The sequence below is a fragment of the Lutjanus erythropterus genome, chromosome 17 (genome assembly GCF_056507025.1).
Source record: "Lutjanus erythropterus isolate fLutEry1 chromosome 17, fLutEry1.hap2, whole genome shotgun sequence".
Taxonomy (NCBI): Eukaryota; Metazoa; Chordata; class Actinopteri; order Lutjaniformes; family Lutjanidae; genus Lutjanus; species Lutjanus erythropterus.
Genome location: NC_139333.1, coordinates 1,158,008 through 1,184,900, shown reverse-complemented (window position 1 = coordinate 1,184,900; position 26,893 = coordinate 1,158,008). Strand labels below are relative to the sequence as shown.

Here is a 26,893-nt window from a genome sequence, read left to right as displayed (position 1 = left end):
ATAGCCAAATGTCACTCTCTCTCCAAATCCACCAGATTCCTTTGACAAAAAGTGCAATTTACCTCTCAGAACACTCAAGTTGCTGGTCTACAGCTGCCTTGATCAATTTGTTTGTTTGTGTTATTGTGATTCACCTCAGGGCTCTAAAAAACTCTGGTGCCAGCCCTGTAAAGTCAGTCTGTTCTCGACAAGAGATGCTGTCTCTACACAAACACTTACGAAAGCATCTGAAACACTGTGTGCGCTCTGCTCTGACAGCGAGCTGAGCCTCGGAACAGGACCAGCAGACAGCAGGATCGTGTTAACTACGTCTGAGGAATCTCTTCAGCTCTAATCTGAACCTTCTTCACCCACAAATCGTCTCTGCACACGAACACACTCCGGGACATAATCGTCACTTTGTAATGTTCCTTTGATTGCTTCTAATCACCGTCTGTGTCTGCTGGGGGCTTCCTGACATCCAGGTCACCTCACAGTTCAGCTGATAGATTTTATTGGTTAGGATGAGGCTGGGTGGAGGAGGGAGGAAAGGAGGGGGGGGGGGGTGACAAAATCCTGTGATGATTTGATTATTTTGTGCAGCAGAGCACTGAGGAGAGAGAGCGGGACAGAGAGAGGCTTTGGATGAGGCAGAATGTTGATATGTTTTTGAATCTGTTGTGTTTTTTGCTTGTTGCCAGGACGATCATGGGCCCGCACGGCACCAACCGAGCTGTACAGCGCCTGGAGTTCTGTGACTGCAAGAAGGGACTTGGTGAGCATCTTCCTCCTGACTTGTCTGACCTCTGAATCATTGTTAACGTGCTCTTGTTTGTCTCTTGACTGCTGCTTAGTGGGTTAAAATGTGATATGTGTTATTAAAAGTTATCAGTTAGTACAGAGATGTCTAAGGTTGTAAATTGGCTCAAGGTAAATAAAATGTTACTTAATTTTTCAGTGTCGATATCTAGGTTTTAGTGTTGATATTTGGGCTCCTGACTATTTTTAGCATTGATATCTCATTCCTGTCCAATTTTTAATGTTGAAATTTGGGTTCTTGATCAATTTTTAATGTTGATATTTGGATTCTTGAGCATTTTGATTTTGATGTTTGATATTGAGGTTGTTGTAGAATTATAGCATTGATATCTGGGTTCTATACGACTTTTAGAGTTGATCAATTTTGCTGCTAAAAACAAGTGTTACTGTAGTGATAAGGCAAAGATAATTATTGATCGTGTACCTATCAACCAGATCTGTAGTACCTGATTTTTAGGTTCTATTAGACAAACATACATATATACAACATACAAAAAAATAAACAGTTTAATCAACTTTTATCTCTCCCATTGTGATATTGTGTGGGCCACTTTTTCTTCTTCAGAAATGGAACATTAGAGCTGCAACTTTCTGTCATTTCAGGACATCCTCTGTCCCAGTATTTTGTAAGCTGAAAATTTTGTCCACATTTGACATTAATAGAATAAAAATGTGAATTTGTTTATAAATGGGAGGGATAACTGTTTTCTGGAATTATTTTCGGTTCAGTTCAGATCTGGACTTTGCATTTTGTCTTGCAAGCTTCTTGCCTCTGTTGCATATTCTTGTCATAACTTATATTGTTTTATTATTTATGAATTTGTACTTTGTAGTAAATAAATTAAATCATGTGGCAACAGCGATGGACAGAAGGTTCAACAGATCTTTTGTTTTTCAGGATTTTTTATTCAGCTTCAACACAGGTTTCCTCACTAACTAAGTGTGTGTGTGTGTGTGTGTGTGTGTGTGTGTGTGTGTGTGTGTGTGTGTGTGTGTGAACAGGTGTGAAGATAATCGGAGGTTACCGAGAGCTGACAGGTGAAGAGTTTGGCATCTACATCAAGCGGGTGGTTGGCGGTGGGCTGGCAGCTCTGGATGGTTGGTGGTGTTTTGGTTTTTTGTCTCGTCCTGCAGAAAGATACAGACAGTCATTGTTGTTATTGCTGTCCTCCCTCAACAGATCTGTCTCTCTGTCTCTTTGTCTCTCTGTCTGTCTGGGTGTCTGATTGTCACTCTCTGTTCCAGGTCGGCTTAAGTCAGGTGACCTGATTTTGGATGTCAATAACATCAGTCTGATAGGGGTGACCAATGAGAGGTGAGTTTTTCTGTGGGCTGTGTGTGCAGTTTATCTGTGTGTGTGTGTGTGTGTGTGTGTGTGTGTGTGTGTGTGTGTGTGTGTGTGTGTGTGTGTTTCCAGAGGTATTTTAAGGTAAGAGGCATTAAGAAATGTTTTTTTTTCTGTGCACGGTTGCATCAAAATCACTCAGGCTAAGATTGCCCTTAAATTTTCATTTAAATGCTCAACAAAATCAGCAGAAGGATTTCCTCAGGATGTCGTAGCATGAACCCTTAAATCTGTGAGTGTACTTTAAGTGGTAGTTAAGATTTTTTGAAGTCAGTTTATTACCTACAGTGGATGATGGTGGACACGCCTCCAGGTTAGAGAAGACGGTCAGTGGTCTAAACACTTTGGCGAGGTGACAACATAAGAGGTTTCATGCAGAGATCCTAAAACAACACATCAGCTTAGGGAAATATTTTACATAAGAGACAAACTTTGGCTGAGTTGCACCAATAAGGATTAGTACTTAAACCCAACTAAATCATAGTTAACTTTGAACTGTTAAACCTAAAAACAAAGAAAGATTTCATTTAGATCTCCATTTAAACCTTGAAACCGTGACAAACTTTAATTCTGTTGCGGCAAATCTTAAACTGTGATCCAGTCTGAACTTTAAATCTACAGTTGAGGAGTTGAACTTTTAAAACAGCTGCCTTTTTGAGATGGATTTAGCAAAATCATCAAGTTAATTATTTTAATACTCATGATGCGTCTCTTCTTTCTTTCATTCCACTTTATCTGCTAAAACAGTCTGTATCATCCCTTATTGTGCTGTTGTTCTTTCTTTAACCTTCCAGCATTTGACCGTGTCGCTTCATTAATTCAGCCGACAAGATTTTATCAAAGGAAGAGAAATTAAAACTTCTCTACTGATCGAGCCATCATGAGCAGCCTAACTTAGTTTTTAGCTAACTAGAAATTTAATTTTTTGATTAGCTGAAAAAGAACAGGGGTTTTGTTATTTTTTTATGCTAGCAAGGAAGCATTGAAAGGTCTTGTTAACTAGAGAAACAATGCAACATCCACTACAGAGAACAGAACAGCTGAAAGTTGGTTTCTTCTATGGATGGCATGAAATTTTCATACTTCCATGATGATCCTGTGACTTTTCCTGCAGCGCCATCATGAGGATGAGTGAAATATCTTTACAACTATTGTCATGAAACTGTGTTCAGGCCTTCATGTTTCCCTCAGGATAAATTCCAATAACTAAGTCATTTCAGTTTGTCAGTTCAAGCCCAGTTGAATTTTATGTCTAGTGCTAAATAGCAAATGTTATTGCACTCAGTTACAGTGGTGAACGTGGTTAACATACTGATCAAACGTTCAGCGAGCTCTCGTTACGTTTCTACAATCATTTATCCGGTTTCCGTCTGTGTGACGTGACGCCTCTGTCCTGTTTCCTGATAGGGCGGTGGAGATCTTGAGGACAGCCTCGCTCTCTAATCACATGTCCCTGCTGATCGCCAGGGACGATGAATCAAGGTAAGAAAAAAAAAAACAATTGCCCGTTCTCTGGGTTTCCTCAGCCCATTTCATTTTAAATCTTTTGTAATTCATGAAAGTTGAACAGGTGAAACATTTACATTTGGGTTTTTTTTGGTTCACTGGACAGTTTTTATGTTGTGTGTCTTTGTGTAGCCAAATCCTGGTGTTTCTGTTGTGACATTAAAGGGTAATTCTGGTATTTTTAAACCTCTACCCAAAGTTGGGGTCTAAATGACTGATAGCTACAAAAATCTTTGGAACTGCCTCAGCCGATGATGCTGGAGGTACCACTCCAACTCTAGACTCTGTAGTCAAGGTAACAACGAGCAGTTTTATGTTACATCAGTTAAAAACAATTCAACCTTGACCTCTGCTGTGACACAAGTCCTGGTCCTGAAGGACATTCTTGTGTTTGTTTTGCTCATCCATCCACCCCACCTCCAGGGATCTGAAATTATTTGTCCAGTTATCATAGAACTGGCAGGTTCTGTCCACACAAGTGTCTCAAAAATACTGTCAAAGTTGCCTTTGAACTTGACCACTATGGGGCATTAAAAAAAAAAACAAAAAAAAAAAACAAAGCAGTGACATGACACAAATTCACCTATAAATTAGAAATTGTTTGTCCAGTCATCTCAAAATATCAATATCAGCCCATTTCATAGTGATCTTACTGCACCAAATTAATTTTATGTTCATATTTGTACATTTATTATTCTATTTTTTACAATAAAAGGAATTTTCTTCTATTCCACACGTGTCTAACCACGTGTGTTAAACTAATATGACTATAAATCAGAAGTTATTTGTCCAGTCATCACAAAGCCTAAAAGGAAAATTTTCCAGTAGAATCCTTGAGTGTGTGTGAAAGAAAAGTCAGAGTTCATGAGATCTTTTAAAAAGGTTCTTCGTAAAGATTTTCTGGAAGAATCGTCTTTTATTGTTTCCCCGACACCAGCTGACGTACGGAGCAGAGGCAGGTGTTTTCACCTGAAGCTTTTGCTGCCTGTTGAAATGAACCGTGTGAGTCGTTTGCTCTGTCCTTGGTGTAAAGACGAGTGTGCGTGTGGCTGACAGGCTGCGGTTCACCAGCAGGAGGTAAACTGACCTGGCACGCCGCTGTCCCCTGTGCTTTTCCACGTCAGCGTGCCGTGTCAACACAAACGCACAGTGACACAATAAGGACGCTCCGCTGTCTGTCCACGGGGGTTTCTGCTCGGGAAAAAAGTCGAGCTGATCAGAGATGCAAAGCAACACAGAGATCAGCAGAAACAACAGCAGCAGTCTCTGTTTCCAGGTTGCACTTTTTGCAGGGTGTTCGGCAGACTGCAGTCATTTTCTGTGATTGATGTCATCAGTTTTGGTTTTGTGACCAATCCCACTTTTTCTCTCAACCTCTAAGAATCATGTAATATGGTTCCTTACCTCATGATTTACAGTTTACAATTACATTTATGCTTTTAGAACTTTTGGCAACTTTCTCAAAAATAAAACCACCTTTTAAAGATGTTTGAAAGATGATCCTGTGGTGAAACATATAAGACATGGGTTGATCAGTCTGTGATTTCCTGTTGTCTGTCCAGTTTGAGGCCTGTTTTGTCCATTTCATTTTTTTGACTGGACATTTCCAGGAGCAGCCGTCAGTCCAAAACACAGTGAAAACAGTGAAAACAAAACTCTTAAATGAGTTTTAAATTTGGTCGTCAAGGAGAAAACTCTGAGACACTTTCAACCTCAGCAAAACATCTTGCTCTTCTTTCGTTTTGCTCCTTTTTTCTCAGATGAAACTTAAACATAAGGATCTTGTTTAGTTCTGTGTGTGTGTGTGTGTGTGTGTGTCTGTGTCTGTCTGTGTGTGTGTGTGTGTGTGTGTGTGTGTGTGTGTGTGTGTGTGTGTCTGTGTCTGTCTGTGTGTGTGTGTGTGTGTGTGTGTGTGTGTGTCTGTGTCTGTCTGTCTGTGTGTGTGTGTGTGTGTGTGTGTGTGTGTGTGTGTGTGTGTGTGTGTGTGTGTGTGTGTGTCTGTGTGTGTGTGTGTGTGTGTCTGTGTCTGTCTGTGTGTGTGTGTGTGTGTGTGTGTGTGTGTGTGTGTGTCTGTGTCTGTCTGTGTGTGTCTGTGTGCGTCTGTGTGTGTCTGTGTGTCTGTGTGTATGTGTGTGTCTGAAACAAATGATGACAGTTGTGTGTCGCTGCCTGTGGGCGGGTCACAGCGAGGACGCCGTGATGAGATCATGTGGTCGGATTTGGTTCTGGTGTCCTCACAGGTTCAGTGGATAAACACAGAAAAACAAACAGGCAGTCTAAAGCTAGTTGATGGAGTTTTCTGAGTTCAGGATGCTGCAGCGGATCCAGTTCTGAGTTTCTGGAGGATCATGTGGTTTTAAAGCTGCTGACCTCACACAGACGGTCAGGCAGTTTGGAGAACCTCTGCGGTGATTCGGAACCGAAGGATCCGCGAACAAACAGTTTCATGTCTTAATGTCATCAACAAAGAAACAACAGAAGCTTCTCATCGGTGGCTGTTTTCAGGCTGTCAGCTGCTCCTACATTTTAGTCCAGACTGAAATATCTCAACAGAGAACCCTCTCTAGAACAGACTGAGGGTGTTCCGCTCAGAACCTTTTATGTTACAAGGGTTTTATCAAAAACACACTGATTTGATTCTACAGAAAAACTTTTTGTACTTCATGGGTTTTATCTAGAACACAATGCAGGGGCCCTACAAAGAACCTTTTTAGAATCCAAGAGTTTTATTTAGAACCCATCCAAGGGGTTCTTCTGAGAATCTTTTTATATTACAAGGATTTTATCTAGAACTCACCTGCTTATGCTATGGTACACAGAACCTTGATGAATCCTTTCTGAAATGTTCTTTCAGGATTTTCATTTTCAGACCCACTGATCGCAGAAAGAAAGGAAACAAGGACAGACAGATGCAAATAAAGACAAAATATTTATTTTTCAGTTTTAATGTAAAATATAACTCACCAACCAGCCATCAGATAGACCATAAAAACAAAATCAATTATTTAAAGTAAGAGGTGAAAACTGAACTTTTGTTAAGAAGTTCTACCAACTTAAAAATACTGAGTGTCAGGAGAACTTTGTGTTTATTAATCTCATAATTTTAAATGAGGAAAAAGCTTCCTGAAACACAAACCTTAAAAAAACACACTAGAAGACACTGATTGGGTTCTACTAAGAATCTTTTTATGTTCCATGGGTAATATCTAGAACCCACACAGAGGGTTCTTCTTCTTCTTCTTTGCAGAACCTGTAATAGAACTTGTATATTTGTTATTGATGTTTATATTCAAGTGAAGGATTTACTTCCTGGAACACTGTTCTCTAATTTTCTCAAAGATCATTTTTGGAGTCAAAGTTGAATATAGAACAGAATGTTTCAGCTTCCTGTTTGTGTGTGTGTGTGTGTGTGTGTGTGTGTGTGTGTGTGTGTGTGTGTGTGTGTGTGTGCGTGCGTGCGTGTGTTCTTCAGGAGGGAGTTTGCTGAGTTGATGGAAAAGTACAGTTCCAATAATGTCACAGCTTCAGGACAAATCTCTCCTCCTCAGCTCTCCACAGGTAAAATACACACACACACACACACACACACACACACACACACACACACACACACACACACACACACACACACACACACTTCCCAAATGTTCTAATTGTCCAAAAATGACCTCACTTTTTTAAGCAATCAGCAGTTTATTAAATGTTACTAAATTTCCTAATTTGTTGTTGGTTCCTAAAAGAATGTCCTCATTTTGCTGAATGTCCTCTCCTTCCAGTCTCCCCATCTTTCTAAAAATGTCCTCACTTTTTAAAAAATATCCCCAATTTACAAAAGTGTCCTAATGTTTGTAAATGTCCTTATTCTCAGTGTTTAAAAGAGAGATTTGTCCCCATGGAGAGAGTCTTCATCTCACTTTGTCTCTCATTCTAACACAGAAAGACGTCCTCATGTCTTCTGATTTTATAAAAATGATCTGAATGAATCTCATTTTTCTCTTCCTCCCCCCCTCCCTCTTTGTCCCATCGTCCCCCACTCTCCTCCTCCTCCCTCCATGTCCCTCCCACTCCCTCTCCGTCTTTCTTCTCTGTCTCCCACGTCTTCCTTCTTCTTCTCTTGTCTGTGTTCAGGGAAGCTGACGGACACGGCCTCCTCCTCCTCCTCTTCCCGATCAGAGAGTCCTCAGCTCCTCAGTCCTAAAGAGGGGGTCACCGCCTACACCCACGCCCCCCCATACGCCGCCAACCCCGCCCACGCCACGCACACGCCCCCGCACGCCTTCAGGTCGGCTGCAGGCCTTTACAGGAAATAACTTCCTGTCCGACAGGATGGAAATCCTTCAGTTATGGATCAGGAGCCAACAAACTGTTACTAAACTGATCAGTTTAATTGATTATTTGAAATTGTATTTAATTAAATTAAGTAAAATCACAGAATGTTAAATATTGTAATGTTATTATTAATTAATGATTCAAATTCCTTAAACTGAGTTTAAGTTTAAACTGAGGTGAAAATTAATGAAGCATTTTAATGTAACTTTAAACTTAAAGTGTAAACAACAGAAACTAGTTAAAATAAAATAAATGTTAAAATAGAGCTGAAAACATTAATCAATTATAAATTATTACTATTATAATATTTTTTAGATATAGAATATTATTCTAATATTATTATTACAATTATATTTAATAAATTATTACAAAATGTGTGCTTTGACTGAGTCATGATGTGAGATTATGTAAAATGAAACCAAGCAGCCAGTTAAAAATTTTCACTCACTGTAAAACCAAACAAGTTAGAAATACTTCTTTTTTAAAAAAAAAAACAAGGCCACAACTTTTTTGATTTGCTAAACTTTAGCAGTTATCAGACCTCAGATGAAGTTAGTGTCACATGAACCCTTTGATTACAGTTCAATATTTGATAAATCCAATTCAGCAACACACTGTAAAAACTAAAAAGTTGAGAAGGAAGGAAACTTCATTCAATAGATTTGAGTTTGATTCACCACTTGAATCTTTTACTTTGTTTTTTTTTTTTTTTTTTACAGGTCAGATCTGAGTAATTTTGAGAATAAAAAACAAATATTTCACGTTTGGTAAAACCTAAACTTAAAAGTTGAAATTTCTGAGTCTTTGCTTCTTATTACTGTTAATTCATGTGAGCATTTGGTTTTACAGTGCATTTGTGGCGCCACCTAGTGGTGAAACTTTAGCTTGGTGAACTCTACAGAACAGGTGTCTAGATTTTCACATTGATGTCTTAATGGTTTATATTGATCCTAGTTTTTATTTTTCCTCTTGTTTATATTATTTGATCTTTATTTTTTATATATTTTCTTGTTTATATTGTTCCTATTTTTAAAAAATATTTTATCTTCTTTATATTGATTTCTTTTTTATTTCCTTGGATTCATATTGCTTATTTATTTATTTATTACTTATATTTCTTTATTGATTGTATTGATCTTATATTATTAGAAAGGCAGGTACATTTATACTCTGCAAAACCTCCGACACTACAGTACTCCTGGATTCACACAGAGAGAGAGAGAGAGAGAGAGGGAGAGAGAGAGAGAGAGAGGGAGAGAGAGAGAGAGGGAGAGAGAGAGAGAGAGAGGGAGAGAGAGAGAGAGAGAGAGAGAGAGAGAGAGAGAGAGAGAGACGAGCTTCTCTCTGAAGGTACTTCTTTGTCTTTTTTGGGGAGTTGGTTACATAAACTGTTAAACTGTATTTCTGCAGCATGGGAACACCAGCAACAGCTAAAAATAGTGAAAAGCATCTTCAGCAATTTCACAGAGAAGTGTGGGAAGACCAGAGAGAGAGATGCAGAGAGGAGGAGGAGGAGGAAGAGGAGGAGGAGGAGGAGGAGGAGGAGGAGGAGGAGGGTTACAGATTATGTCATGGTGGGATTGAATGTGAGCAGCAGCATGGCTCTGTGGTTTTTTAATCATGCTTAGTGTCATCCTGACTCGCTCACTCTGTTTCTCTCCCCAGTGACAGTGTCATTCAGTTGATATGCGTTGCCAAGGGAACAGGTCTGGGGCTCGTCATCAAGGGCGGAGCTAACCGTGCAGAGGGGCCAATGGTGTTCATTCAGGAAATAGTGCCTGGAGGAGACTGCCAGAAGGTCAGTCGTTTTAGTTCCACATGCTAATCTGATCTCAGCCAGTAAAACCAGCATATAATAATAAAATATAAATAACAACATTAGATTCATTATTGATTAATCTGTCCATCATTTTCTCAAATGTCTCGCTTTGTCCACAATTGACGCTCACAGAGGACGACAGAAACCTGAAAATATTCAGATCTGAGATGCTGAAATCAGAGAATTTTGACTTTTTTTTCTTAAAAAAAAAAAGACTCAGACTGACTTCTCCAGTTAATTTACTTCATTTTAAGTTAAAACAATCTGGAAACATTCAAAAGGTTTGCAGAACAGTGGATGGTCTGTCCCCGACTATCAGATTTGGTCGTCCTGTACGAATACTCAATGATTTGTCTTTTTTTTTTTTTTTTTTTTTTTACTAGTCAGACTCATGTTTTAACGCCCTTCTTTGTGATTTGTGGTGTGAAAACATCAGATTTTCATCAGTATTTCTGACACATATTTTGAGCTAGTATTCGCAAATTGTAACAAAATACTCTCTCTGGTCCACTGAGTTTCTTCCAGAGGACTTGAGACTTGCTCAACTGATGCTGTTCAATGGCTTGACTTGACTTTGAGTTGGTCTCCATGACTTGAAACAGATGACTCAAGAAGACTTGACTTGACTTGGCAGGGGTCACGAGGTTTATATAGCATCATATGAGAAGCCCCTTACACAGATGTGTTGATAAACCAAGGAGAAATGTTGCAATCCTTTTTTTTTGGTCATATTTCTGTTTTTACTTTAGAGTCCTTTAGAGCTACATTAGAATTCATAACCCCACTTTCTGAAATATTCATCTTAGAGGCTTGTTATTACAAAATAGAACAAAATTTAGCAATTTATAGCAGTCAGATTTGTAAGTTGAATGTTAGGAGGCAGCAGCAGTTTTCATTAAGGTTTTAATGTGGAAACTGAGGGAGATGATCAGAATTTCAATGCCTGATTTAACTCTCTTGACTTATAACAGGGACTCGACTTGCTCGATTTTCCCCACAGAGGCTTAAGACTCGCTTGAAACTTGAAGGTTAAGACTTGAGACTTGCACACGTGTGACTCTCACCTCTGATAATCTGCATCTGAAAATTGGTTTGGGGAGAAAGTTTGTGTCTGATCTCAAAAAGGTCATCATGCTTTTTTTCATCTTGCTTACACTGTAAGAATTGCACGTATTTTACAGTAAAGCAATTCCCAAACCGACCATTTCTCTCTGTGTATCGGTGGCTCAGGTGGCCTGTTGAACACGAGGATCTGAACGTTTCTGTGTGTTTGTGGTGTTTCAGGACGGCAGACTGCAGGTCGGGGATCAGCTGGTGTCCATCAACAAAGAGTCCCTGATCGGAGTGACGTATGAGGAGGCCAGGAACATCCTGACACGCACCAAACTCAGGTCCAACACACCTGCAGACTTCTTCATACATTATTCAAGATCAAACTCTAAAATGAGATGCAGTGAGAATAAATTTGATGAAAGGCATTTGTAAATCATAAGTGATTGTTCTGTTCTTCATTTCAGTATTTTATTTTATTACAGTCGTGGTTGCATTTTTTAAATCCTGCTATGAATTAGTAATTATCTTGAGAAAACAAAAGACCAGTTTCTCCAGATAAGAACACAGTCTATCACAAAAAAACAACTTGATGAATCAGGAAGGAATCTGCGTGTCCATTTTGAGAACCGCTCATCAGATTGACTTCAGAGTATTAAGAGACTGTTGAATTTGTGAAGTTTGTTCTGATGGTGTTTCTGTAATAATGAACTTTACATTTTGGCCTGTAACCTTCCCACCTCCTCACACTGTAGGGTTTCATCTCTGTCTCATTCTTACATTTAACTTTAGTTTTTATGACCCGTCTGAAGCTCACCACCACCTCCCCTTTAACTGAGCAATACTGAAAAATCAGAAACTGAAAACAATGTTTATTAAGTCATTAAGATTCTGTTTTAGAAATCAAAACTCTACAGAATATCAGTCCCTCCAGGAAGCTGCGATGCTGCGATCACAAAGATTCACACAAATTCATCCAATCCCCGTGAATCCTGCACAAACTTGAAATTTTGTCTAAACTCTGCAACTTTTCCACAAATCTGATCAAGCACTGTTGCTTACCGCAAGTTCTACTAATCAGTTTGTCTGGGTTTGTCATTCTTATTGACATTTATCAAAGCTCTGTGCACTTTTATTTTAGAATTTTGTTGTGTTTGACAAAGTTTGAGGTCAAAAAGATTTTGTGTCTTTGTGGAATACACTCCAGGTGTACTTGTTTTTTGTTTTGTTTTTTTGTCTTTTTGGTCAGGTTACTTAGAACGCTCAGATTAGATTGTAGTTTTGTTCTCCCTGGAACAAGTTGCCTTTGAATTTAATGAATTATACAACTGATATGTAAATCATCATTCAGTAGAAGAGAATAATCTTGGTGCATTAAATCAGTGATTGATTCAGGTCAATGCAACCTTTTCATGGAGCTGACTTTTTCTGAATCATAATGACTCTGCATAGAAGAAATATTTCCATCACATTCACAAATAATGTATTTGGATTCAGGTGCATTCCTAGAATCTATCCATCAAGGTCTGGAACATCTCTGCAAGCCAGAGAGCGTTACTTTTTCAGATTTTTGATTTTCCAGACAGTTTTGCCCTCAAAGTTTGCTCAGACACTGAGACCATCTCCTCAACTGTGCTACTGCAACCACATTTGGTGGCTGTGTGTAGATATGTTGTCCAATAGGTGGCACTGTTGCAGCATCGTCTCAGGAAAAAATCTCTGTCTGTCTGTGTGTATGACTGTCCTTTGCATGTCCTGAAAAGACTCGATCCGACCAACTTCACACTTGGCAGGTGGGTTGCTGAGTCAGTGTCAAATGTGAAGTTGATTGGACGAACACTTCTTAAGGACGCTGCAGGCACCACTTCCTGGGACCAAGCAGCCGTTTTGCTCCGAACAGACACTGCACTAGTTATGAGCAATAAGAGAAAACAACCCTTTCTTGTGATAACGGGTTTATTATCTAGTTTTATTAAGTTACATTCATTCATCACATTTTAAAACCAGCTCCTTGCCCTGTTTATTGCAGACCGGACCCCACTGTGGAAATTGCCTTCATCCGGCGGAGGTCGTCCTCCAGCTCCAGCAGCGGGCCTCAGAGCCCCATCTCACTCCAGGGTTCTGGCGGTGGAGGCGGACCCCAGACAAGACCCCCGGGGTTGGGAGTCGTGCCCCCACAGCCAGCCGTGGTCACCAAGATCACGACCTGCCGAAACCCTGCCAGTGAGACGCTGCCAGCAGTCAACGTGAGCCAGGTGAGAGATTCAGAACAGAGATCCACACATATGTGAACCTATTTATTCATATTTTATTTATCTACAGAACTGGTTAACTCTTGTCTCTCCAGTTTGCTCTGCAACTCTGCCATGACACCTTGTAAGACCAGCGCAGTTTGTCAGTATTTTGATCTACAGTTGTATATAGACTGTGTCAAAATAAACTGACACATGACCACTCGACTGGAACAATGTGTATCCACATGTAGCGCAGACGTGTGGACAAGCAAAAACACAACTTAGGTGTCTAGCAGTGATGCTCGAGCGGATTTGGGTCAACTTTCTAGAAATTACAACGGGTTAGGGCAGCAGGGTCAAATGAGAAAGCAGCTGTCAGAGTAAGATATTAATAATTTTTAAGAAATTCTCTCTCATACACACATGCTGCTGCAGCTGCGCGCACAGTGGCGCATCCAGTGCGCTCTGCTGATCAGTGTTTTCTACACAGTGCAGACAAACACCAGGCTAGAAAACCTATTCTATTAAAATTCACTGTTACGATATGAAGGGAAAAAAGGGAGAGGACAAGGAGGGAGTTCATGTTTTTAATAATTTGCTTGTTGTGTTGCTGTTCAACAATGAAGGAACAACATATTTGGAACAACTTGATTACCAAAGTGTGGACCATGACCCACTGGTGGGTCGCAAGTCATATCTCAGAATGTTTTATTATGGTTTAATTCTCATTCATATAAACAAAAACAAAGTGTTGTCATACAAGGGATTAAATCTGATTTATTTGTGCAGGTGTACAACAGGGTTCAACATTTGGTCCTCTTCTATTCATACTGTCATTTACACGTCCAAACCTCATTTATTCCAAATCAAACTGCCCTTCAGTTGGATTTTAATAACCTAAAAAATGTCTCTTATTTAATAAACTGAGAGACATGAGGTGCTGAGCTCAGATCATGATGCATGAACACACACACGACCACAGTCTTATCAAACCGTCATTAATATGTTGTGTTAATGTTTGCAGGTGCGCGTGTCTCCAGCCAGAACAGAGCAGACGTGGGTCGCCTCCCCGCCAGAGAGCGACAGCATCACTGATACAAACCCTGGTGTGTAATAAAGGATGGAACTGAAAATGTATCACTTCATTTAACTTTGAGCTGCAAAATTAATGTTATAATCAATCCACTGACAGATGCACACATCAGAATTTCAATATTCAAATCTAAAGCAGAACATCAACATTTCCACAAAACAGAAAGAAAAGTGGAAATTCTGCACAGATAACATGCAGCCTCACTCTACTTTTTGTCCACTTTGTACACAAAAGATATTTTTAGTTGGTTTTGGATGATTTAAAGTAAAGAAATGTGATATTTGTGATATGTTCATGTTTTTTTCTGCTACATTCATTTGCTCTGCCCACTTACGTTGAGCAGCTTCTCTAAACTTTTAGATGAGTGGAAATCATATTTCACCAGTGACGATATGATAAATAACTATTATAATTTAATGTACATTATATGAGAGTCTAGTCAGAGTGGTTTAGTGTCTCTTTGTGCTTGTTTTGTGTCTCTACATGGTCATTTTGCATCTTTCTGGTTGTTTTGCTTCTCCTCATGGTCATGTTGTGTCTTTTTTTGGTAGTTTTGCACCTCTTTGTGGTCATTTTCTGTGGCACAAACTTTTCTTTAACTTGTTCCTAAGTCATAACCGAAAGATTAAGTAGTTTAGATCAAACGGAGAAGGTTTCCCCCGACAGTCAAAGATTGCAGGCGTTAGTTGCAGACCCCTCAGTCGATTGCGTTGAGTCTGTTTTGTTTCCTTTATCACTCAGTTTGCATCAGTCACATGATGAAACAGAGATGAACAAGTGGTCGGCAAACAAGTTTCATTTCTTCTCAGAACATGTAGACTTTTTCCACCAAGCGTTTTACTAAATCACCACAGTGGGTTTCACCATCAGTGTCGTCATCTGCAGTAAAGTTTTTTCTCTCAACAATAGCAGGAAAATGTGGTTTACATATTTGCAGATACACACATGCCTGTACACAGATGACCTGTGAGGTGTAAATGTGATCTGATGCAGGACGCAGAGTGAGGGACAGATGGCGTGTGGTTGGCTGCCTGTCAGAGGAGGAAGTGCGGCAGGTGGGGGGTCTAACCTGTGATTGGCTGACAAGGTGTGAAGCGTCATCACGTCTCTGTGTGAGCGAGGGATCCTGAGGTCTTTCTCCATATGTGCGTCGCTGTGGATTGTTGTGTTTGTGGTCTGACGTCACATCTGAAGACTCAAGTGTGGTTCCATGACAGACGGAGGACGTTGAGGACGGATAGGTGTTCAGAACAAAAAGGAAGCCTCCAACAACAGAACACCGACACCAGTGTGTGTCTGCGTGTCATCATGTCAGGTGTATGTTTACAGGTGTGTAGTTGAGGTCACAATCAAAGCTGAGTTTGAATCGATCATCTGCCGATGCACAGACATGTTAAAGGGCCCCAGCCCTCCTGCCAGGAGCCAGACCCCAAACAACGAGCCAGTGTTTGAATGGTTTTGTGTCTCTTTGTGGTAACATTGCATCTTTTTTGTTGTTAAGCTGTTTTAACTCAGTGAAGCTGAAAATAACGGTGCCGTTTGACACCACAACCTATTTACTCTCCTTCCTACATATTTCTGCACATGTCGTCTGCCTCAGTCCACCTGGAACATATCTGCACGAGAACTGAAGCAGAGACAGAGTGTGAAAATGTGACTGTGACATAAAAACCTCCTGCCGAGCAAGGTGATATTCAAGAAGGATGTTTCAAGGACTACGTTTCTTCCCCTGCTGCCACCAGGAGAGAGATGTTAAGAGAATGGATGGACGGATGGACGGACGGACGGATGGACCGATGGACGGACAGATGGACACAGAGTTAAACACTGTTAACTGAGTGTCATTTTTGTGTGTCTGTCTCCAGAAGCTGCTGGCAGTCAGTCTCATCAGAGGAAATGTTCCCTCAGCAGCAGCTGTCGCCTCAAACTGGAGAGGTTGGAGCAGGTGTGTGTCTGTGTGTGTGTGTGTGTGTGTGTGTGTCTGTGTGTGTGTGTCTGTGTGTGTCTGTGTGTGTGTGTCTGTGTGTGTGTGTTAATATGAATTAAGAGCCAGATAGTCAAAGTACAGTAATATCAGATTTATTAAATAATGAATCTGATTGTAGCAGTAATAACTCAGATGGCATCATGATATTCAATATCAAGTATCATATTTGATGATAAAAATAAGTGATTATATGTTGTTTTAATACAGTAAATATTCATATTGAAATATCAGGAACAATATAACTGTTATTCCTTCTGCAACATTTTCAAAATTAGTAAAGATTTTCCTGCCAAAACCATGCAAGTCACTACATGAAGGCAGCCATGTTGGATTTTGCACGCTCACGCCGGCTGCAGTGCACTGATAATCCACCGGAGGGCAGAAAACATGCTTATGACACATTTTAGCCAACAAGGAAACAAAGGAAACAAATGTTCTGTTAACTTTTAAGCCACCTACCAGACAAAATAATATTTATAAAACTTTATGGTTAGCTAGCAAACAGTACTCACTTTCTGTAATTATTTGGTCCCATCAGCATTCAAATTTATTTATTTATTATGTTAATTTGGTTAAACCTCCATATTGATTAAACTGTATTTAATTTCAGTTTACATCACTAAACTTGGATTTACTAAACTGAGATTAGTTTTTAAATGTTCATCAGAGTTCTGCTGAGTTTTAAATCTGGATTTGCTCATTTTTTAAACTTTGTTTTACTAAATTTATCTTAGATTCAATTAAACTATGCTGGCGCAGTCCAGGCTCAGCTGCTGTCATGTTTTGTCTCATATTGATACAACAGGGTTTTCAGGACAGTATTGATCATATTGATGATGTAGGAGTTTCACAAATTCTAATGAAACTGTCGATGAGACAAACAGCGTTATGGGGGTTAAATATGAATACAAGGCTCGAAACAGGCTTGAAATTTACAAGAGCCCAGCAAAATAAATAAAAATACTTAATTACAGTAATGAGAGTAATGAGAGTAGATGTAATTTGTTTCTTCCATCCCTGCCAACAAGAACGAAGCATGTCGTTCAGATTCTGCCTCAGAGACCTCAGCTGAAAATCACGGATCTGATCAGAGAAGAAGAAAAACTCCGACTGCTGAGGTTCAGAAAAACACGTCATGAGTGTCACTGGGGTCACGGCGGAGATACGGGGTGACAGTCTGTTTGTCATTGTTTGTTTCTGGGGCGTCGCCGCAGTGAGCTGAGTGTGTATTGATCTGTGTGTGTGTGTGTGTGTGTGTGTGTGTGTGTGTGTGCAGGCTCTGGAGCTGCTCGGTCTGAAGCCCACAGAGGCTCAGCGGCAGGCGATCAGGTCCAGACTACGAGCGGATCCAGCTGGGACGGTGGCCTTCACAGGTGAGAAAACTTTACCTTCAGATCAGTGAATCCTGTGAACACCTGTCTCTGTCCTGCTTCTGTTATTCAGCTTTCATGTTGCACAGGATGAATGATCCTCTTCAGATTTAACCTCTGACTTACAAGGATTCATTTTTAAACCTGAATAAATCATTAAATGCACCAAACTTTTAAACTATATTAAAATTAAGAACGATTGCATTTAAGTTCTCTGAAGAAAGTTAAGGGACGGACTGAACCCAGCTGATCCTGGCGCAGCGTTTTGTCTCATTTTTCTTCACTTCATGTTGTTTTTTTTTGTTAATTTAGCCAGCTAGCAACAATATCATGTTTTCTTAACATTTTAACTAGCTACCAAAAATTACAACATTTATACAAGTTTTTAGCCAGCTAGAAAACAATACCTACTTTTTATTACTTGGTCCAAATAGCACTCAAACATTATTATTTATTTGTTATTTGTTCATTTAATCTGGTGAAGCCAACGCCTCCATATTGATTAAACTGTATTAAATTTCAGTTTACATCACTAAGTTTGGATTTATTGAGATTAGTTTGTTCCACGGAGCTCTGCTGAGTTTTACTTCTGAACTGACTCATTTTTCAAACCTAGTTTTACAAAACTAATCTAAAATGAAATTAAACTCTGCTGACACAATTCAGATTCAGACCCAGAATTACAGAAACATGAGAATAACAACAACATCAAATATAAGTAAAATATAAAATATAAACTGTGTAATGAGTAAATGCAGAGAAACAGAGTAATAGAACAACAAGAACAAAGTAATATTTGTAATTACAATTGTGTGTGTGTGTGTGTGTGTGTGTGTGTGTGTGTGTGTGTCTGTGTGTGTGTGTCTCTGTGTGTCTGTATGTGTGTGTGTGTGTGTGTGTGTGTGTGTGTGTGTGTGTGTGTCTCTGTGTGTCTGTATGTGTGTGTGTGTGTGTGTGTGTGTGTGTGTGTGTGTGTGTCTGTATGTGTGTGTGTGTGTGTGTGTGTGTGTGTGTGTGTCTCTCTGTGTGTCTGTATGTGTGTGTGTGTGTGTGTGTGTGTGTGTGTGTGTGTGTGTGTGTGTGTGTCTCTGTGTGTCTCTGTGTGTCTGTATGTGTGTGTGTGTGTGTGTGTGTGTGTGTGTGTGTGTGTGTGTGTGTGTGTGTGTGTGTGTCTCTGTGTGTCTCTGTGTGTCTGTATGTGTGTGTGTGTGTGTGTGTGTGTGTGTGTGTGTCTCTGTGTGTCTGTATGTGTGTGTGTGTGTGTGTGTGTGTGTGTGTGTGTGTGTGTGTGTGTGTCTCTGTGTGTCTCTGTGTGTCTGTATGTGTGTGTGTGTGTGTGTGTGTGTGTGTGTGTGTGTGTGTGTGTGTCTCTGTGTGTCTCTGTGTGTCTGTATGTGTGTGTCTGTATGTGTGTGTGTGTGTGTGTGTGTGTGTGTGTGTGTGTGTGTGTGTGTGTGTGTGTGTGTGTCTCTGTGTGTCTCTGTGTGTCTGTATGTGTGTGTGTGTGTGTGTGTGTGTGTGTGTGTGTCTCTGTGTGTCTGTATGTGTGTGTGTGTGTGTGTGTGTGTGTGTGTGTCTCTGTGTGTCTGTATGTATGTGTGTGTGTGTGTGTGTGTGTGTGTGTCTGTATGTGTGTGTGTGTGTGTGTGTGTGTGTGTGTGTGTGTGTGTAGATTTTGAGAGCCTGATCAGGGAGCTGTTCAAGCCTCAGCTGGAGGAGCGCTCCGTCACCCAGTCGGGGTCGACGTTCACGTCTGACGACTTGTCCAGTTTGTTGGAGTCTCCCACAAACCCACAGGTAAACTTACAGCTTCTGAGAAATTTGGACCTCCTGAGCTTCCGTCCTCGTCACTGCTGCTGCTGCACGTCGACACTAAAATCCTCCGTTCGCTTTGTTTCCAGTCAGAGCTGCTAATAATCATTACTGTCATTATTGATTAATTAGCTGATTGTTTTTACTTTTAATCATTTAGTTAAAACATAAAGCTAAACAGTCTTTAAGTTTGGTTATGTCAACTTGTCATAACTAAGATATTGTTGTCTTGGTTAATGTCAAGCTATTATAACAAAGACATTGGTCTTCCTTAATGTTAAGCTGTCATAAGAATGACATCATTGGTTCGATTAATGTCCACTCATCAAAACAAAGACATGTCAAACAATGTCAGCTTTGAAGAAAATATTACATAATTGAGTGTCACTTAATGACAGCATTCATAAGGACTCCTTGATGTTAATGACAGGTGTCATGACATGCTTATGACAGTGTACTGACAGTCTAATGAACACCGGTCCAAATTAAGCGCCTATATAACAGTATAACTGTATCTACATGGAGCGCATGACAGGAAATGACATCAGATCTCTGTCCTGGTCGTCATGTTGTGATGTGTTGGTTCGATGTGGACACTCCCACATCGATCTGTTGCCGTGTGAACCGTCCTGTCAGCAGGACGTAAAGATTTTCTACACTGCCGGTGTCACACAGTATCAGAGCAACAATCAATCACAGCCTGAGAGCAGACACGCACACACGCACACACACACGCACGCACACACGCACACACGCACACACACACGCACGCACGCACACACACACACGCACGCACACACACACACACACATCATACAGCATCAAATATGGATTAATTGTCTCCAACAAAAACACCATTTCCTCCTTGTTTGTTTGACTAAAAGTTTCAGCGAGCAGCTGGTTGAGGAAAATTACTGAACCTTTTAAATCTATTTAAAACTCTATAATTACATTTATAAATGTGAGAGTATTTCAGTGAATGTGTGTGTGTGTGTGTGTGTGTGTGTGTGTGTGTGTGTGTGTGTGTGTGTGTGTGTGTCTGTGCAGCCGTCACTGTCAGACTCGGAGGACCTGGAGGAGATGGAGAGGCTGAGGAAGGAGCACATCGAGGCTCTGAGGGAGATCAAGAAGCTGCAGGTAAAACAAGTCAGCTGGTTTCACCCTTCGCTAAGCCCCGCCTCCAACGGCAACTGTCCAGTTCCGTTTCTCTACATATTGAAGGTGTGCAGGAGGCTCGGATTAAGGTGAACGGATTAAACTCATCTTCATCTGTTCTAACATGAGCTGCAAACGTTAGCATGTCTGGCTAACTAACACTAGCTTACAAGCTGCAGTAACTTCACCTCCAGACAAACCTGTTAGATCCACTGCATCTGCATTTGTTCTGTGGGGGTTTGAGGAGGAGGATGTGGGCTGATGAAGAATCAAGAATCATCAGTAACTAAAGAGGGCGGAGCTTAGCAAAGGGTGAATTATAACAGAACTGAGGAAATTCCTGTGTTTATCTCCCCACTGCGACCTCCTGTTGATTTCCTGGTTGTTGTTGTTGTTGTTGTTGTTGTTCAGGAGCAGCTCGTGGAGTCTCAGAGAGTTCACCATCAGATGGAGGAGGAGCTCAGCAAAGTCAAACAGGTGAGTCACACCTGCTGCAGGTGCTCAGTCTGCAGGAGGAGAACACAACACACAGTACAATTTTCAGTTATTTGTATCTTATTTGAGTATTTCCATTTTATGCAACAATTAAGACTTGACCTGTACAGTCACATGATCGTTGCTCTACCCTACACAGGAAAAAGGCAGGAACTTCCCAGAGTGCAGAACAGAGAACTTTAACATTTTCATGTTGTTGAGTCAGATAACTGGATATGTGTCAGTTTTATATCTTTGTATCAGGTTATTGTTTCTACATATTAAGCCTGACCTCTGATTTGACCTTTGACCTTATTTGGAAGTTCCTGTATTCTGCCTTTGCCGAGCGAACCAAAAAATATTGGGTCATACCAAAGCAAAAGGCAGAAACTTTTATTTTATCTGATCACTTTGGCTTTAAAAAGCAGAATAATGACAAAAATGATCAAATTCTCTGATAGTCTGATAATGACGTCAAATCAAATGACACCCCTTACTTTTATTATTTACATTATTGTTATTATCATTATTTATTTACAACATTTATTATTTATTAGGGCACTTTAGAAGGAACTTTACCAGGTTGAAATAATAAAATGTCAGAAAATGGTGAAAAATGAATCCTGTCAAAATCTTGTCAATTGAGAAATAGGTGGAAACGTGTGAGGGCAGGTGAAGTGCGCGTCCACCAGAAGGTCACTTTACCAGGTTTCTTCCACTAGAAAGGAACTTCAGGTTTTGTCCCGAACTTCAAGAATGAGTGATAGTATAATATCTTCTTAGTCCAGGCCAGTTTCAATAAAACTTAAATAAAAAGGTACAACAACGACAGCAAAACACAGTGATGTATGATGTAATGAACTAAACATTTCTGTCAGACAGGCAGGTTTACAGAGGAAGTCAAGGTGTTTTTTTGTTTTTTGTTTTTTTCTCAGTTCAGGATGATCAAACCTGCAGCTCTTTTTATCTCCTGAATATTTGATCCTGATTCTCTGTGAACATCGACGTTCACACGGTCGGTTCATGTGTGTGTCAGTTGTTCAGGACGCTGCTGGTGTGAACTGTGCAGTGTGTTTCTATAGCTGGGCTCATCTGCTCGCAGGGTGTGTGTGTGTGGGCTTTTTGAAGGGGTGCTTCTTTCAAAATAGATCGTCAGGTGAAGCTCAACACACACCTGCACACACCTACACACACACACACACACACACACACACACACACACACACACACACACACACATAGATACACACTTTAACCTGCAGTGTGTGTGTGTGTGTGTGTGTGTGTGTGTGTGTGTGTGTGTGTGTGTGTGTGTGTGTATCTGTGTGTGGGAGGAGTGTGAGGCCACCATTGGATCTTTTTTGGGCTGTGAAACAGTTCCTCTGTGTGTTTGTTTGTTGTGATTCAGAGCTGAAGGGTCTCAGCCTCTCTGACTCCCACTCTGCCGCCTCTCAACTTTTATCCTGTTGCATAAAACCGATCAATATCTACATTTAGACACGGCTAACAGGTCTACTTGGAACAACAAAAGACCCAGCCGGGACATTTCCTCTCTGTGTTTTGGACTTGACTCCATGTTCAGGCTTTTATTTTGCCTTTGTGGACTTCCTGCTCTTAATTTTATGTCCTGCAAATGGCTGCAGCTATTAAAGAAACCCTGATTTCAACTTGACCAGACTGTGACAGGGAGAGAAAATTTAAACACAAATCAAAGTAGTGAAGCTGAGCTGCTGAAATCCAGGCAGACTGTCAGGTTCAACACGCTCTGTGTGGAGCCTCTGCATATTTAATGAGCCTGTGCAGACAAGTTAATCTGACAACCTTTAATCCTCTGAGGGGGACGAGTCCGTCCTGAATACCTGCAAGTCCTCACAACTCATTATTCATTGTTACTTGATGGTGCTCAGACCACTAGGTGGAGCCTTTGTGAGACCTGCTTGAGTTTGTGGAGCTTCTTGCTCTTTGAAGTGAAGTGTATCAGTGGAACATGCAGCTGAATTTACATGTGCCAGAAGCAAGTCAGACTGAGTAACATCCCATCAGTGGCCTTTTAAAGAACCTTTTCCTGAAAATTCACCACATATCTCTCTGTGTTTGTTTGTACTGTACCTATTTGTGAAGCAACCTTTCAGTTTCAGCTCATTAACTGTCAAGCTGCAACTCTACTGTTGTAAAAAAAAAAGCTGTAAAAAAAAAAATTTGACACAAACCTTGCTTACTGTTATGAACATAAAACTAAAATTGCCATGGTTTTGTTTTTTTTGTTGGTTATTTCCTGTTTTATTTTGGTAGTTCTGGTCCTCCCTCGTGTGTCTTGTTTTTACTTCCTGTCTTTGTCTGTTTTCCCGCTCTTTTTGATTGTCATTAGTTTCACCTGTTTGTCCACCTGTCTCTCATTAGTTCTGTCTTTTTAGCGCCTGTGTTCCTCTGAGTCAGTTCCTGGTTGTTCCCAGTCAGCTTGTATCTCCTGTGTTTCCCTTCTGTTTTTCCACCGTGTTATTTTTCCCTGGACTGTTTTTTGAGTTTCCCTTTTGTGGATTCTGTTTTGTTGTTGTTGTTGTTTGTTTGTTTGGACTCCCTGTGTCTGTGTAAACCTTTGTTTTGTTGTTTTACTTCATTAAACCTTTTTGAGCTGGTACCCTCCTGTTGTTTGCATTTTGGTCCTCCACCTTGTTGAATCGTAACAAAAATGCTCAGAAGACTGTAGTGGATTTGAGTTTGCAGAAACTTGAAGGTCCGTACGCCTGCCGCTGATACTTCCTGTATATGTGTGTGTTTTGTAACGTGGCAAACTGCTAAAACTAGACAGTTGACCCGTTTCCCACTGCCAGTACATGAGTTTGACTTTCAGTTTTTTTCAGATGTGTTGCTCGAAAGCTGAAACTCAACTTTGTACTTTCAGGTTTCTCTTTTATTTTACTGTTTCATGTTCACTATCACGTCCCACCCAAGAGTCACGGCAATAATCACACATGAATCCTCAGGACTGAATGCTGACTGTACCATTTCATACTGAAGACGAAAGACAGATGTCAGTGAGGTTTTTGTCCAGTGTAAAGGGGACTGTAGATGTCATTTTTGAAGTCAATAAGAATTAATCTGTCCTGTTGTTCAGGACATGTTGATCAAGGATTTGGACACAGTCTGTGAGCAGATTCGTAGCGTCAAACCAGTCGAGCTCAGCTGTAATATGAGATCTTTTCAGTTGTAGTCAGAAGCAGTTGAGGCCTTAATGCTCCTCTATAACCTAAAGTACATTTAATATTCCTTCCTCTGAGGGTGGCAGCCAGCGCTGTCATGGCTTTCAGTGGAATCAGCAGCTTAGAGATGGACACATTACAGCAGTGTTACATAACATCCACAGAGAGCAGGAAACTAACTGCCATGAATTCAGATGTGAGCATCATTTCTCAGTGTGATCAGCAGCAGAGAAGCCCGCGAGTGTCGGTGTGTTCAGGATGGAAACAGGAGCGGCCGCTGCTCCTGTGTTCCTCCTCTCACTGACACAGCCAGGGAGGTTTCCTTATTATTATGCTGGTTTTTCTTTCTGTGGAGCTGCAGGCTGAGCGGCGGCGGGTGGAGGTGAGGCGGCTGACGTGCTCCCTCATTAGAGCTGGAGGTCAGGCCTCAAGATGGGGGGCCTCTCAGGGCCCCCGCCCCGGCCTCCAGGCCGCCGAGGCCACAGCTGGAGGGGAGACAGCTCATGCTGGGATCCATTAGTTACTCAACCAGTTGAGCCTGGCCACACACACACACACACACACACACACACACACATATTCATGTCCATGCTGGGTGCACACACTCCACCAGCTGCACTTAAAATCATCTATAAAGTCTAATTTTAACTGTGACCCCATTCAGTTTGATGCACACACGCGCACACGCACACACACACACACACACACACACACACACACGTGTACTGTACAGTTTCCTACTGAAGCTAGAGGTATGCTCACTGTTTAACCACACGTTTATGTTCACGTATGTGAAGTGTGAATTTTCTGCACAACCGTCGTTTCAAATGAACGCAGAATCCTCAGCTGGACAATATATTGGTATCGTATTGTGATGTGAAAGCAGATATGATGAGAAATGTTTGATCTTAGGATACTGTGATGTAGAATAAGTGTTGTCTTTTCCTGTTGTTGCAGTGAAGTGATGTTATTTTCTGAACTTACCAGACGGTTCCAGATGTTCTGTACCCACTTAGTCATAATCTGCACATTACTGATGATTATCAAAAATCTCATCGTGTTAATTAGGGATGTTAATGATTAATCATAAATCAATTAAGCACAGTTACAAATTTAAGTGATTAAAAATGCATTAATCCATAATTAATCAATACTTTGGAAATGGCAGTAATTGTGCCTAATCTGACTTTGTTTTGTCTGGCTGAGACATTTGTTGAATCGGGAAACTTTAACTGAAAATGACAGGACAAAAAGAGAAAATAATGAAAATGAGAAAAAATATGAATTATGTATCTTATTAATGATTCATGATTAATTGATTGTTAGCATTTTCAATTATGAGTTAAGGAAAAGGCACAAACTTGCAACCCAAGTGTTAATATTTTGCTAAAGCACCAACAGTCGTACCTACAATATTGTTGCAGCATTTTTATCATTGCATCATATGTGATTTTGTTCATATCGTCCAAACTTCACCACTTCACACAGCATGTTGTCACACAATATCAATAATTATTGATATCAACAGATATAAAACTTTCACGACAGGTTTTTCAGCTGCATCATCCAGGTGTGTACAAGGCAGCTGTGATGCGTACGGACACACAGGATCGCACGCGTGGCCCGACTCTGACATGCAGCAATCAGAGTCAAAACTCTCTTTTAGCAGAAACTACAGTAAACAATAAAACTCAGAATTTGTTTCCAATGAAGCAAAGAGCTGCAGATGACTCTATGAACTGGAAAGTACATTTACTGCATACTTAAGTACAGTTTTGACATGCTTGTATTTCCATTTCAAGTTACTTTCTATTTCTCTTCCAAGACATTTTAGAGGGGAATATTGCACTTTTACTTCTCTACATTTATCTGAGTGCAGCACAGCAGTCAGTTCTATTTTCTGACCAACCCAGTTTTCATTTTCACACCCAGCGCCTACTTGCGCCCATCTGTGCGCCCATGAGTGCGTTGGCCTTTGTGTTGCTGATGCATTGAGGCAGCAGAAAGTGATTGTTCTGTTGACCAACAAAAACCTGCTCTGAAGTCGATGGTGCAGTATTTTCCTGCTATCGAAATGATTCATAATTCAGATAGTGGGATGTGTCTCCACAGGCAGGTTCACTTGTACATTCTGCCTGTATGACACTGGAGTTAAAAATGAACACTCAGCATTGATATTATTAACTGTTAACATTAATAGCAGCTGGGATGCAGGTGTGAGAAATAAATGAAGCTGTGTGCGAGACACATCAGCTGTAACATCACTGATTGTTTAGATGTGACAGAAGTGAATCTTCTGTGTTCTTCACTCACCGTCCACATTCATACAGTGAGACTGTTTGCAGTAAAGCAGCTGTATAAAGTCTGACCTCCATCAAAGCTGTCTAAAAAGATGATTTCCTCTGCAAAGTTTCTTCTGTCCTGTCAAGTTTTTTACACAGATTTTAGTTTGGCTGATTTAAATATTAACATTATTTGCCGCAGGGACATTACTGCACACATGTAAACATTTGAAATGAAATGAAGTCGAGCAGTGCCAGCATTCCAGGATATTTCTTTCTTCTGTGTTGTGTTGATGTCTGAGTGTTTCCTTTAATGAGTTACTTTAATAACTGGAGAGGCTGCTTTCATTGATTCATGCAGTAATGTTTCAGTGCGTGCAGTAGTGACACTGCAGTCATGACGCTGTGTGGACAGCGTCTCTCTTCATGTTCAGACACT

At 40.5% G+C, this 26,893-nt stretch overlaps 1 protein-coding gene across 1 annotated transcript in view; it reads left to right on the top strand.

Moving 5' to 3' along the window:
- Positions 1–687: 687 nt before the first annotated feature.
- The window catches only part of stxbp4 (syntaxin binding protein 4), a 46,655-nt gene continuing 20,449 nt past the window's right edge, over positions 688–26,893 (top strand). The window contains exons 1-15 of the mRNA XM_084741496.1: positions 688–754; positions 1,801–1,896; positions 2,044–2,113; positions 3,551–3,625; positions 7,122–7,207; positions 7,778–7,931; positions 9,644–9,776; positions 11,082–11,188; positions 12,877–13,102; positions 14,106–14,187; positions 16,040–16,119; positions 17,438–17,534; positions 19,204–19,328; positions 20,391–20,480; positions 20,910–20,975. Of these exons, the coding sequence (XP_084597622.1) occupies positions 688–754; positions 1,801–1,896; positions 2,044–2,113; positions 3,551–3,625; positions 7,122–7,207; positions 7,778–7,931; positions 9,644–9,776; positions 11,082–11,188; positions 12,877–13,102; positions 14,106–14,187; positions 16,040–16,119; positions 17,438–17,534; positions 19,204–19,328; positions 20,391–20,480; positions 20,910–20,975 (1,554 nt within the window). The remainder of the gene's footprint in view (positions 755–1,800; positions 1,897–2,043; positions 2,114–3,550; positions 3,626–7,121; positions 7,208–7,777; positions 7,932–9,643; positions 9,777–11,081; positions 11,189–12,876; positions 13,103–14,105; positions 14,188–16,039; positions 16,120–17,437; positions 17,535–19,203; positions 19,329–20,390; positions 20,481–20,909; positions 20,976–26,893) is intronic.